This window comes from Coregonus lavaretus (assembly GCF_964263955.1).
Source record: "Coregonus lavaretus genome assembly, contig: HAP1_SCAFFOLD_203, whole genome shotgun sequence".
In the NCBI taxonomy this organism is placed as follows: Eukaryota; Metazoa; Chordata; class Actinopteri; order Salmoniformes; family Salmonidae; genus Coregonus; species Coregonus lavaretus.
This window is the reverse complement of record NW_028157962.1, coordinates 36026-51744: the sequence shown is the minus strand read 5'-3', so window position 1 is coordinate 51744 and position 15719 is coordinate 36026. Positions and strand designations below refer to the sequence as shown.

At 39.8% G+C, this 15719-nt stretch overlaps 1 protein-coding gene across 1 annotated transcript in view; it reads left to right on the top strand.

The window, feature by feature from the left end:
* The window catches only part of LOC311124593 (V-set and immunoglobulin domain-containing protein 10-like 2), a gene marked incomplete at both ends in the record, with an annotated part of 155809 nt that overhangs the window by 104248 nt on the left and 35842 nt on the right, over window positions 1–15719 (top strand). Inside the window, one exon of the mRNA XM_084198708.1 lies at window positions 8449–8628. Coding sequence (XP_084054834.1) covers window positions 8449–8628 — 180 coding nt within the window. The remainder of the gene's footprint in view (window positions 1–8448; window positions 8629–15719) is intronic.

The following is a 15719-nucleotide window of genomic DNA, read 5'->3' as shown; positions in this document are numbered from 1 at the left end:
TAGTAGAACTCTGATATTAAATTCACACTACACCACTTCATAGTAGAGCTCTGATATTAAATTCACACTACACCACTTCATAGTAGAGCTCTGATATTAAATTCACACTACACCACTTCATAGCTCTGATATTAAATTCACACCACACCACTTCATAGCTCTGATATTAAATTCACACTACACCACTTCATAGTACAGCTCTGATATTAAATTCACACTACACCACTTCATAGCTCTGGTATTAAATTCACACTACACCACTTCATAGCTCTGATATTAAATTCACACTACACCACTTCATAGTAGAGCTCTGATATTAAATTCACACTACACCACTTCATAGCTCTGATATTAAATTCACACTACACCACTTCATAGTACAGCTCTGATATTAAATTCACACTACACCACTTCATAGTAGAGCTCTGATATTAAATTCACACTACACCACTTCATAGCTCTGATATTAAATTCACACTACACCACTTCATAGTTCAGCTCTGATATTAAATTCACACTACACCACTTCATAGCTCTGGTATTAAATTCACACCACACCACTTCATAGCTCTGATATTAAATTCACACCACACCACTTCATAGCTCTGATATTAAATTCACACTACACCACTTCATAGCTCTGGTATTAAATTCACACCACACCACTTCATAGCTCTGATATTAAATTCACACTACACCACTTCATAGTTCAGCTCTGATATTAAATTCACACTACACCACTTCATAGCTCTGGTATTAAATTCACACCACACCACTTCATAGCTCTGATATTAAATTCACACCACACCACTTCATAGCTCTGGTATTAAATTCACACTACACCACTTCATAGCTCTGATATTAAATTCACACCACACCACTTCATAGTAGAGCTCTGATATTAAATTCACACTACACCACTTCATAGTACAGCTCTGATATTAAATTCACACTACACCACTTCATAGCTCTGATATTAAATTCACACTACACCACTTCATAGCTCTGATATTAAATTCACACTACACCACTTCATAGTTCAGCTCTGATATTAAATTCACACTACACCACTTCATAGTACAGCTCTGATATTAAATTCACACTACACCACTTCATAGCTCTGATATTAAATTCACACTACACCACTTCATAGCTCTGATATTAAATTCACACTACACCACTTCATAGCTCTGCTATTAAATTCACACTACACCACTTCATAGTTCAGCTCTGCTATTCAATTCACACTACACCACTTCATAGTTCAGCTCTGATATTAAATTCACACTACACCACTTCATAGTAGAGCTCTGATATTAAATTCACACTACACCACTTCATAGTAGAGCTCGGATATTAAATTCACACTACACCACTTCATAGTAGAGCTCTGATATTAAATTCACACTACACCACTTCATAGTAGAGCTCTGATATTAAATTCACACCACACCACTTCATAGTAGAGCTCTGATATTAAATTCACACTACACCACTTCATAGCTCTGATATTAAATTCACACTACACCACTTCATAGCTCTGATATTAAATTCACACTACACCACTTCATAGTACAGCTCTGATATTAAATTCACACTACACCACTTCATAGCTCTGGTATTAAATTCACACTACACCACTTCATAGCTCTGATATTAAATTCACACTACACCACTTCATAGCTCTGATATTAAATTCACACTACACCACTTCATAGCTCTGATATTAAATTCACACTACACCACTTCACAGCTCTGATATTAAATTCACACTACACCACTTCATAGCTCTGATATTAAATTAACACTACACCACTTCAAAGTAGAGCTCTGATATTAAATTCACACTACACCACTTCATAGCTCTGCTATTAAATTCACACTACACCACTTCATAGCGCTAATATTAAATTCACACCACACCACTTCATAGTTCAGCTCTGATATTAAATTCTCACCACACCACTTCATAGTTCAGCTCGTATATTAAATTCACACTACACCACTTCATAGTAGAGCTCTGATATTAAATTCACACTACACCACTTCATAGTAGAGCTCTGATATTAAATTCACACTACACCACTTCATAGTAGAGCTCTGATATTAAATTCACACTACACCACTTCATAGTAGAGCTCTGATATTAAATTCACACTACACCACTTCATAGTACAGCTCTGATATTAAATTCACACTACACCACTTCATAGTAGAGCTCTGATATTAAATTCACACTACACCACTTCATAGCTCTGCTATTAAATTCACACTACACCACTTCATAGCGCTAATATTAAATTCACACCACACCACTTCATAGTTCAGCTCTGATATTAAATTCACACCACACCACTTCATAGTTCAGCTCGTATATTACATTCACACTACACCACTTCATAGTAGAGCTCTGATATTACATTCACACTACACCAGTTCATAGTAGAGCTCTGATATTAAATTCACACTACACCACTTCATAGTAGAGCTCTGATATTAAATTCACACTACACCACTTCATAGCTCTGATATTAAATTCACACTACACCACTTCATAGTAGAGCTCTGATATTAAATTCACACTACACCACTTCATAGTTCAGCTCTGATATTAAATTCACACTACACCACTTCATAGTACAGCTCTGATATTAAATTCACACTACACCACTTCATAGCTCTGATATTAAATTCACACTACACCACTTCATAGTACAGCTCTGATATTAAATTCACACTACACCACTTCATTGCTCTGATATTAAATTCACACTACACCACTTCATAGCTCTGATATTAAATTCACACTACACCACTTCATAGCTCTGCTATTAAATTCACACTACACCACTTCATAGTTCAGCTCTGCTATTCAATTCACACTACACCACTTCATAGTAGAGCTCTGATATTAAATTCACACTACACCACTTCATAGTACAGCTCTGATATTACATTCACACTACACCACTTCATAGTAGAGCTCTGATATTAAATTCACACTACAACACTTCATAGCTCTGATATTAAATTCACACTACACCACTTCATAGCTCTGATATTAAATTCACACTACACCACTTCATAGCTCTGCTATTAAATTCACACTACACCACTTCATAGTTCAGCTCTGCTATTCAATTCACACTACACCACTTCATAGTTCAGCTCTGATATTAAATTCACACCACACCACTTCATAGTACAGCTCTGATATTAAATTCACACTACACCACTTCATAGTTCAGCTCGTATATTAAATTCACACTACACCACTTCATAGTAGAGCTCTGATATTAAATTCACACTACACCACTTCATAGTAGAGCTCTGATATTAAATTCACACTACACCACTTCATAGCCCTGATATTAAATTCACACTACACCACTTCATAGCTCTGATATTAAATTCACACTACACCACTTCATAGTACAGCTCTGATATTAAATTCACACTACACCACTTCATAGCTCTGGTATTAAATTCACACTACACCACTTCATAGCTCTGATATTAAATTCACACTACACCACTTCATAGCTCTGATATTAAATTCACACTACACCACTTCATAGCTCTGATATTAAATTCACACTACACCACTTCACAGCTCTGATATTAAATTCACACTACACCACTTCATAGCTCTGATATTAAATTCACACTACACCACTTCATAGTAGAACTCTGATATTAAATTCACACTACACCACTTCATAGTACAGCTCTGATATTAAATTCACACTACACCACTTCATAGCTCTGATATTAAATTCACACTACACCACTTCATAGTAGAACTCTGATATTAAATTCACACTACACCACTTCATAGTAGAACTCTGATATTAAATTCACACTACACCACTTCATAGCTCTGATATTAAATTCACACTACACCACTTCACAGCTCTGATATTAAATTCACACTACACCACTTCATAGCTCTGATATTAAATTCACACTACACCACTTCATAGTAGAACTCTGATATTAAATTCACACTACACCACTTCATAGTAGAGCTCTGATATTAAATTCACACTACACCACTTCATAGTAGAGCTCTGATATTAAATTCACACTACACCACTTCATAGCTCTGATATTAAATTCACACTACACCACTTCATAGCTCTGATATTAAATTCACACTACACCACTTCATAGTACAGCTCTGATATTAAATTCACACTACACCACTTCATAGCTCTGGTATTAAATTCACACTACACCACTTCATAGCTCTGATATTAAATTCACACTACACCACTTCATAGCTCTGATATTAAATTCACACTACACCACTTCACAGCTCTGATATTAAATTCACACTACACCACTTCATAGCTCTGATATTAAATTAACACTACACCACTTCATAGTAGAGCTCTGATATTAAATTCACACTACACCACTTCATAGCTCTGCTATTAAATTCACACTACACCATTTCATAGCGCTAATATTAAATTCACACCACACCACTTCATAGTTCAGCTCGTATATTAAATTCACACTACACCACTTCATAGTAGAGCTCTGATATTAAATTCACACTACACCACTTCATAGTAGAGCTCTGATATTAAATTCACACTACACCACTTCATAGTAGAGCTCTGATATTAAATTCACACTACACCACTTCATAGTAGAGCTCTGATATTAAATTCACACTACACCACTTCATAGTACAGCTCTGATATTAAATTCACACTACACCACTTCATAGTAGAGCTCTGATATTAAATTCACACTACACCACTTCATAGCTCTGCTATTAAATTCACACTACACCACTTCATAGCGCTAATATTAAATTCACACCACACCACTTCATAGTTCAGCTCTGATATTAAATTCACACCACACCACTTCATAGTTCAGCTCGTATATTACATTCACACTACACCACTTCATAGTAGAGCTCTGATATTAAATTCACACTACACCACTTCATAGTAGAGCTCTGATATTAAATTCACACTACACCACTTCATAGTAGAGCTCTGATATTAAATTCACACTACACCACTTCATAGCTCTGATATTAAATTCACACTACACCACTTCATAGTAGAGCTCTGATATTAAATTCACACTACACCACTTCATAGTTCAGCTCTGATATTAAATTCACACTACACCACTTCATAGTACAGCTCTGATATTAAATTCACACTACACCACTTCATAGCTCTGATATTAAATTCACACTACACCACTTCATAGTACAGCTCTGATATTAAATTCACACTACACCACTTCATAGCTCTGATATTAAATTCACACTACACCACTTCATAGCTCTGATATTAAATTCACACTACACCACTTCATAGCTCTGCTATTAAATTCACACTACACCACTTCATAGTTCAGCTCTGCTATTCAATTCACACTACACCACTTCATAGTAGAGCTCTGATATTAAATTCACACTACACCACTTCATAGTACAGCTCTGATATTAAATTCACACTACACCACTTCATAGTAGAGCTCTGATATTAAATTCACACTACACCACTTCATAGCTCTGATATTAAATTCACACTACACCACTTCATAGCTCTGATATTAAATTCACACTACACCACTTCATAGCTCTGCTATTAAATTCACACTACACCACTTCATAGTTCAGCTCTGCTATTCAATTCACACTACACCACTTCATAGTTCAGCTCTGATATTAAATTCACACCACACCACTTCATAGTACAGCTCTGATATTAAATTCACACTACACCACTTCATAGTTCAGCTCGTATATTAAATTCACACTACACCACTTCATAGTAGAGCTCTGATATTAAATTCACACTACACCACTTCATAGTAGAGCTCTGATATTAAATTCACACTACACCACTTCAAAGCCCTGATATTAAATTCACACTACACCACTTCATAGCTCTGATATTAAATTCACACTACACCACTTCATAGTACAGCTCTGATATTAAATTCACACTACACCACTTCATAGCTCTGGTATTAAATTCACACTACACCACTTCATAGCTCTGATATTAAATTCACACTACACCACTTCATAGTAGAGCTCTGATATTAAATTCACACTACACCACTTCATAGTACAGCTCTGATATTAAATTCACACTACACCACTTCATAGTAGAGCTCTGATATTAAATTCACACTACACCACTTCATAGCTCTGCTATTAAATTCACACTACACCACTTCATAGCGCTAATATTAAATTCACACCACACCACTTCATAGTTCAGCTCTGATATTAAATTCACACCACACCACTTCATAGTTCAGCTCGTATATTACATTCACACTACACCACTTCATAGTAGAGCTCTGATATTAAATTCACACTACACCACTTCATAGTAGAGCTCTGATATTAAATTCACACTACACCACTTCATAGTAGAGCTCTGATATTAAATTCACACTACACCACTTCATAGCTCTGATATTAAATTCACACTACACCACTTCATATTAGAGCTCTGATATTAAATTCACACTACACCACTTCATAGTTCAGCTCTGATATTAAATTCACACTACAACACTTCATAGTACAGCTCTGATATTAAATTCACACTACACCACTTCATAGCTCTGATATTAAATTCACACTACACCACTTCATAGTACAGCTCTGATATTAAATTCACACTACACCACTTCATAGCTCTGATATTAAATTCACACTACACCACTTCATAGCTCTGATATTAAATTCACACTACACCACTTCATAGCTCTGCTATTAAATTCACACTACACCACTTCATAGTTCAGCTCTGCTATTCAATTCACACTACACCACTTCATAGTAGAGCTCTGATATTAAATTCACACTACACCACTTCATAGTACAGCTCTGATATTAAATTCACACTACACCACTTCATAGTAGAGCTCTGATATTAAATTCACACTACACCACTTCATAGCTCTGATATTAAATTCACACTACACCACTTCATAGCTCTGATATTAAATTCACACTACACCACTTCATAGCTCTGCTATTAAATTCACACTACACCACTTCATAGTTCAGCTCTGCTATTCAATTCACACTACACCACTTCATAGTTCAGCTCTGATATTAAATTCACACCACACCACTTCATAGTACAGCTCTGATATTAAATTCACACTACACCACTTCATAGTTCAGCTCGTATATTAAATTCACACTACACCACTTCATAGTAGAGCTCTGATATTAAATTCACACTACACCACTTCATAGTAGAGCTCTGATATTAAATTCACACTACACCACTTCAAAGCCCTGATATTAAATTCACACTACACCACTTCATAGCTCTGATATTAAATTCACACTACACCACTTCATAGTACAGCTCTGATATTAAATTCACACTACACCACTTCATAGCTCTGGTATTAAATTCACACTACACCACTTCATAGCTCTGATATTAAATTCACACTACACCACTTCATAGCTCTGATATTAAATTCACACTACACCACTTCATAGCTCTGATATTAAATTCACACTACACCACTTCACAGCTCTGATATTAAATTCACACTACACCACTTCATAGCTCTGATATTAAATTCACACTACACCACTTCATAGTAGAACTCTGATATTAAATTCACACTACACCACTTCATAGTACAGCTCTGATATTAAATTCACACTACACCACTTCATAGCTCTGGTATTAAATTCACACTACACCACTTCATAGTAGAACTCTGATATTAAATTCACACTACACCACTTCATAGTAGAACTCTGATATTAAATTCACACTACACCACTTCATAGCTCTGATATTAAATTCACACTACACCACTTCACAGCTCTGATATTAAATTCACACTACACCACTTCATAGCTCTGATATTAAATTCACACTACACCACTTCATAGTAGAACTCTGATATTAAATTCACACTACACCACTTCATAGTTCAGCTCTGATATTAAATTCACACTACACCACTTCATAGTAGAGCTCTGATGTTAAATTCACACTACACCACTTTATAGTATAACTCTGATATTAAATTCACACTACACCACTTCATAGTAGAGCTCTGATATTAAATTCACACTACACCACTTCATAGTTCAGCTCTGATATTAAATTCACACCACACCACTTCATAGTACAACTCTGATATATATATATATTATTCTCATTATTGTTATTATTATTGATAATGAGTATGTATGATTATTATGTATTTTTGAATGACCCAAGCTTCAGAAGCTGTTAATAATATTATAATTATTATTATTACGTATTGTTTTAGGCCCTAAGCTGATTAGTATTATTAATATTATTAACATTATTAGTAGTATTATTATTTATAACCATTTATAACCATTATTATTATTATTATTATTATTATTATTATTATTATTATTATTATTATTATTATGTTGTATTGTTTTAGGCCCTAAGCTGCAGAAGCTGGCCCACAGTCTAGGAGATCTTCAGGTGATCTCTGGCTCCGCCTCCCTGAGTATAGAGCGCCTCCCATTGGCTGCCGAGGGACTCTACACCTGCCAGGCTCTCTACGACACAGATCAGGAAGCCAAACTATACTACTACTACATACGCCTACGGGTACTGGGTAAGATATATTACTACTACTACTACCACTACTACCACCACCACCACCACTACTACTGCTACTACTACTACTACTACTGCTACTACTACTACTACTACTACTGCTTCTACTGCTACTAATACTTCTACTACTACTGATACTGCTACTACTACTACTACTACTACTACTGCTACTACTGCTACTGCTGCTACTACTACTACTACTACTACTACTGCTTCTACTGCTACTAATACTTCTACTACTACTGATACTGCTACTACTACTACTACTACTACTACTGCTACTACTGCTACTACTGCTACTACTACTGCTTCTACTACTACTACTACTACTACTTCTTCTAGTACTACTACTACTACTTCTTTTAGTACTACTACTATTACTACTACTGCTACTGCTACTACTACTGCTATTACTACTACTCCTGCTACTACTACTGCTACTAATACTGCTACTACTACTACTAATACTGCTACTACTACTACTAATAATAATACCACTAATACTGCTACTACTACTACTACTACCACCACTACTACTACTACTACTACTACTAATGCTGCTACTACTACTACTGCTACTACTACTACTACTACACTACTACTACTACTACTGCTACTACTACTACTACACTACTACTACTACTACACTACTACTACTACTACTACTGCTACTACTACTACTACTACTACTACTACTACTACTACTACTACTACTACTACACTACTACTACTACTCCCTCAACATCAGTAAGACCTCGGAGCTGATATGAGAAAGAGGGGAAAGCCCGTCCCCATCCACATCGACACACACTCACTAGACTATATACACTGTGTGATGTCTTATATACTATATACAATGCATTTGGAAAGTATTCAGACCCCTTGACTTTTACCACATTTTGTTACGTTACAGCCTTTTTCGAAAATGGATTAAATACATTTTTTGCCCTCAATCTACTAACAATACCCCATAATGACAAAGCGAAAACATGTTTTTAGACATTTTGGGTTAATGTATTGAAAATAAAAAACAGAAACACCTTATTTACATAACTCTACAGGTGCATCCTGTTTCCATTGATCAACCTTGAGATGTTTCTACATTTTACCTGTGGTAAATGTAATTGATTGGACATGATTTGGAAAGACACACACCTGTCTATATAAGGTCCCACAGTTGACAGTGCATGTCAGAGCAAAAACCAAGCAATGAGGTCGAAGGAATTGTCCGTAGAGCTCCGAGACAGGATTGTGTCGAGGCACAGATCTGCGGAAGGGTACCAAAAAATGTCTGCAGCATTGAACGTCCCCAAGAACACAGTGGCCTCCATCATTCTTAAATGGAAGAAGTTTGGAACCACCAAGACTCTTCCTAGAGCTGGCCGCCCAGCCAAACTGAGCAATCGGGGAAGAAGGGACTTGGTCAGGGAGGTGACCAAGAACCCGATGGTCAGTCTGACAGAGCTCCAGTGTTCCTCTGTGGAGATGGGAGAACCTTCCAGAAGGACAACCATCTCTGCAGCACTCCACCAATCAGGCCTTTATGGTAGAGTGGTCAGACGGAAGCCACTCCTCAGTATAAGGCACATGACAGCCCGCTTGGAGTTTGCCAAAAGGCACCTAAAGACTCTCAGACCATGAGAAAAAAGAATCTATGGTCTGATGAAACGAAGATTGAACTCTTTGTTCTGACTGCCAAACGTCACGTCTGGAGGATACCTGGCACCATTCCTACGGTGAGGCATGGTGGTGGCAGCATCATGCTGTGGGGATGTTTTTCAGTGGCAGGGACCAGGAGACTAGTCAGGATCGAGGGAAAGATGAACGGCGCAAAGTACAGAGAGATCCTTGAGGAAAACCTGCTCCAGAGCGCTCAGGACCTCAGACTAGGGCGAAGGTTCACCTTCCAACAGGACAACGACCCTAAGCACACAGCCAAGACAACGCAGGAGTGGCTTCAGGACAAGTCTCTGAATGTCCTTGAGTGGCCAGACTTAAACCCGATCGAACATCTCTAGAGAGACCTGAAAATAGCTGTGCAGCGACACTCCCCATCCAACCTGACAGAGCTTGAGAGGATCTGCAGAGAAGAATGGGAGAAACTCCCCAAATACAGATGTGCCAAGCTTGTAGCATCATACCCAAGAAGACTCAAGGCTGTAATTGCTGCCAAAGGTCCTTCAACAAAGTCCTAAGTAAAGGGTCTGAATACTTATGTAAATGTCATATTTCCGTTTTTACATTTGCAAAAGTTTCTATAAACCTGTTTTTACTTTGTCATTATGGGGTATTGTGTGTAGATTGATGATGAGAAAAACAATTGAATCCATTTTAGAATAAGGCTGTAACGTAACAAAATGGGGAAAAAGTCAGGGGGTCTGAATACATTCCGAATGCACTGTATATACACTATACTACATTGACACTCCCACACAAAACCCACACACATTCACATGCACTAATGCAGGGTGATTGGCGCCAACGAAGATGGCAGCCTCACGACTAGCTCTTAGGAAACATTGCATCATGTTTCTTTATGTATTCTTTTTTACATTATTCGCTCAGAAAGTGTTTTGCATTATTACGGGATAAACTATTGGATATCAGAGCAGCGGTAACTCACCAGCATTACGACCAGGAATATGACTTTCCCGAAGCAGATCCTTTGTCTGCTCTCCCCAGGGCAACTGAACTGATTCCAGCAGCTGACCCAAAACATCGCCGGCGGAGGAGAGGCACTCAGAGCGGCCTGCTGGTTCGACTTAGGAGGCGCGCACACCAACCACCAAGTATACGTCTCGCTAATGTTCAGTTTTTGGTTAACAAGCTCGATGAACTCCGGGCAAGGATTTCTTTCCAGAGAGACATCAAGGCCTGTAACATACTCTGTTTCACGGAAACATGGCTCTCTGGGGATATTCTGTCGAAATCAGTCCAGCCAGACAGGTTCTCAGTTCATCGCGCAGACAGGAATAAATATCTCTCCGGGAAGCAGAAGGGCGGAGGTGTGTGTTTCTTGATTAACGACTCATGGTGTAATTGTAGTAACATACAGGAACTCGAGTCCTTCTGTTCACCCAACCTAAAATATCTCACAATCAAATGGCAACCATATTATTTTTTGCATTTTAGCAGATGCTCTTATCCAGAGCGACTACATACATTATTTTTTGTACTTGCCCCCCGTAGGAATCAAACCCACAACCCTGGTGTTGCAAACACCATGCTCTTCCAACTGAGCTACATCCCTGCCGGCCATTCCCTCCCCTACCATGGACGACGCCTCATGGGTCTCCCGGTCACGGCCGGCTACGACAGAGCCTGGATTTGAACCAGGATCTCTAGTGGCACAGCGATGCAGTGCCTTAGACCACTGCGCCACTCTTGGAGACATATTATCTCCCAAGATAATTTTCTTCGGTTATAGTCACGGCCGTGTATATCCCCCCTCAAGCCGATACCACGACGGCCCTCAAAGAACTTCACTGGACCTTATGCAGACAGGAAACCACATATCCTGAGGCTGCATTTATTATAGCCGGGGATTTTAATAAAGCAAATTTGAGGACTAGGCTGCCGAAGTTCTATCAACATATCGACTGTTGTACTTGCGCTCCTTTCGGCAAATCTGACCACGACTCCATTTTGCTTCTCCCTTCCTATAGGCAGAAACTCAAACAGGAAGTACCCATGCTAAGGACTATTCAACGCTCGTCTGACCAATTGGAATCCATGCATCAAGATTGTTTTGATCACGCGGACTGGAATATGTTCCGGGTAGCTTCCAGAAATAATTTTGACGAATACACTGAAACGGTGACTGAGTTTATCAGGAAGTGTATAGGTGATGTTGTGCCCACTGTGACTATGAAAACCTACCCTAACCAGAAACCGTGGATAGATGGCAGCATTCGCGCAAATCTGAAAGTGCGAACCACTGCATTCAACCATGGCAAGGTGACTGGGAATATGGCAGAATACAAACAGTGTAGCTACTCACTCCGCAAGGCAATTAAACTGGCAAAACATCAGTATAGAGACAAAGTGGAGTCGCAATTCAACGGCTCAGACACGAGACGTATGTGGCAGGTTTTTTTTTTTTGTTGTCATTTAGCAGACACTCTTATGCAGAGCAACTTACAGGAGCAATTAGGGTTAAGTGCCTTGCTCAAGGGCACATCGACAGATTTTTCACCTAGTCGGCTCGGGGATTAGAACCAGCGACCTTTCGGTTACTGGCACTCTTAACCACAAAGCTACCTGCTGCCAATTGATGCTCTCAATTTAAGTCTGATGGTCTTGAGATAGAAGCTGTTTTTCATTCTCTCGGTCCCAGCTTTGATGCACATGTACTGACCTCGCCTTCTGGATGATAGCGGGGTGAACAGGCAGTGGCTCGGGTGGTTGATGTCCTTGATTATCTTTTTGGCCTTCCTGTGACATCGGGTGCTGTATGTGTCTACTATTATTACTACTACTACTGCTACTGCTACTGCGACTGCTACTGCGACTGCTACTACTACTACTACGTGCCCCGGCCCTAGGGTCTACAGACTATAAAAGGAAAACCAGCCACGTCGTCGACACCGACGTCTCGCTTCCAGACAAGCTAAACACCTTCTTTGCCCGCTTTGAGGATAACACAGTGCCACTGACGAGGCCCACTACCAAGGACTGTGGCCTCTCCTTCTCCATGGCTGACATGGTGATTAAGACATTTAAGCATGTTAACCTCCGCAAGGCTGCCGGCCCAGACGGCATCCCTAGCCGCGTCCTCAGAGCATGCGCAGATCAGCTGGCTGGTGTGTTTACTGACATATTCAATCTCTCCCTTTCCCAGTCTGCTGTTCCCACATGCTGTCATTCAAGATGGCCACTATTGTTCCTGTACCCAAGAAAGCAAAGGTAACTGAACTAAATGACTATCGCCCTGTAGCACTCACTGTCATCATGAAGTGCTTTGAGAGGCTAGTTAAGGATCATATCACCTCTACCTTACCTGTCACCCTAGACCCACTTCAATTTGCTTACCGCCCCAATAGATCCACAGACGATGCAATCTCCATCACACTGCCCTATCCCATCTGGAAAAGAATACCTATATAAGAATGCTGTTCATTGACTACAGCTCAGCATTCAACACCATAGTACCCTCCAAGCTCATCATTAAGCTTGAGGCCCTGGGTCTGAACCCCGCCCTGTGCAACTGGGTCCTGGACTTCCTGACGGGCCGCCCCATGGGGATGAAGGTAGGAAACAACATCTCCACTTCGCTGATCCTCAACACTGGGGCTCCACAAGGGTGCGTGCTCAGCCCCCTCCTGTACTCCCTGTTCACCCATGACTGCGTGGCCAAACACGGCTCCAACTCAATCATCAAGTTTGCAGACAACACAACAGTAGTAGGCTTGATTACCAACAATGACGAGACCGCCTACAGGGAGGAGGTGAGGGCTCTGGGAGTGTGGTGCCAGGAAAATAACCTCTCACTCAACATTAACAAAACAAAGGAGATGATCATGGACTTCAGGAAACAGCAGAGGGAGCACCCCCCTATCCACATCGACGGGACTGCAGTGGAGAAGGTGGAAAGCTTCAGGTTCCTTGGCGTACACATCACAGACTAACTGAAATGGTCCACCCACACAGACAGTGTGGTGAAGAAGGTGCAACAGAGCTTCTTCAACCTCAGGAGGCTGCTGAAATTTGGCTTGGCACCTAAAACCCTCACAAACTTTTATAGATGCACAATTGAGAGCATCCTGTCAGGCTGTATCACCGCCTGGTACGGCAACCGCACCACCCTCTCCAGAGTGTGGTGCGGTCTGCCGAACGCATTACCGGGGGCAAACTACCCGCCCTCCAAGACACATTCAGCACCCGATGTCAAAGGAATGCCAAAAATATCATCAAGGACATCAACCACCCGAGCCACTGCCTGTTCACCCTGCTATCATCTAGAAGGCTAGGTCAGTACAGGTGCATCAAAGCTGGGACCGAGAGAATGAAAAACAGCTTCTATCTCAAGGCCATCAGACTGTTAAATAGCCATCACTAGCACATTAGAGGCTGCTGCTGCCTATTGAAATCACTGGCCACTTTAAGAAATGGAACACTAGTCACTTTAATAATGTTTACATATCTTGCATTACTCATCTCATATGTATATACTGCATTCTATTCTATAATATTCTACTGTATCTTAGTCCATGCCGCTCTGTCATTGCTTGTCCATATATGTATATATTCTTACATTCCATTCCTTACTAGTTTTGTGTGTATTAGGTATATGTTGTGAAATTGTTAGATACTACTTACATTTAAGTCATTTAGCAGACACTCTTATCCAGAGCGACTTACAGTTAGTGAATACATATTTTTTTATACTGGCCCCCCGTGGGAATCGAACCCACAACCCTGGCGTTGCAAACGCCATGCTCTATCAACTGAGCTACATCCCTGCCGGCCATTCCCTCCCCTACCCTGGACGACGCTGGGCCAATTGTGCGCCGCCCATGAGTCTCCCGGTCGCCACCGGCTGCACTGTTGGAGCTAGAAGCACAAGCATTTCGCTACACCCGCTATAACATCTGCTAAACACGTGTACGTGACAAATACAATTTGATTTGATTTGACTACATACGCACACACACACACACACACGCATACACACACGCATACCGACACAACACAAACACACACACAGATACTCACACACTTGTACATTCATCATTTGCTAACCCTAACCAAATTTCATCGTATAGGACAAATACCATTTTATTTGATCTACAACTACTACTACTATTACTACTACTACAATAAACTCTAAAACATGCTGTGATAAACAGTGGAGGGGGTACTACATCATTCGTGGGGCATGACATGTTTGCCGTTGCCTTGTTTTATATTGTAATATATAATGTGCAAAAATACCTCCCACTTGGTTACGAACACACCATTTAATTAACCCATAGGTTATTTTCAGGAGGCGTGGCCTATTTGGCTGTGGCATTCAGATACTTATTTTTGGCCACTCGTGACAGTAAAGTAATCTCTGTTCATCATGTTAACTTTGTACACTGCAAATTT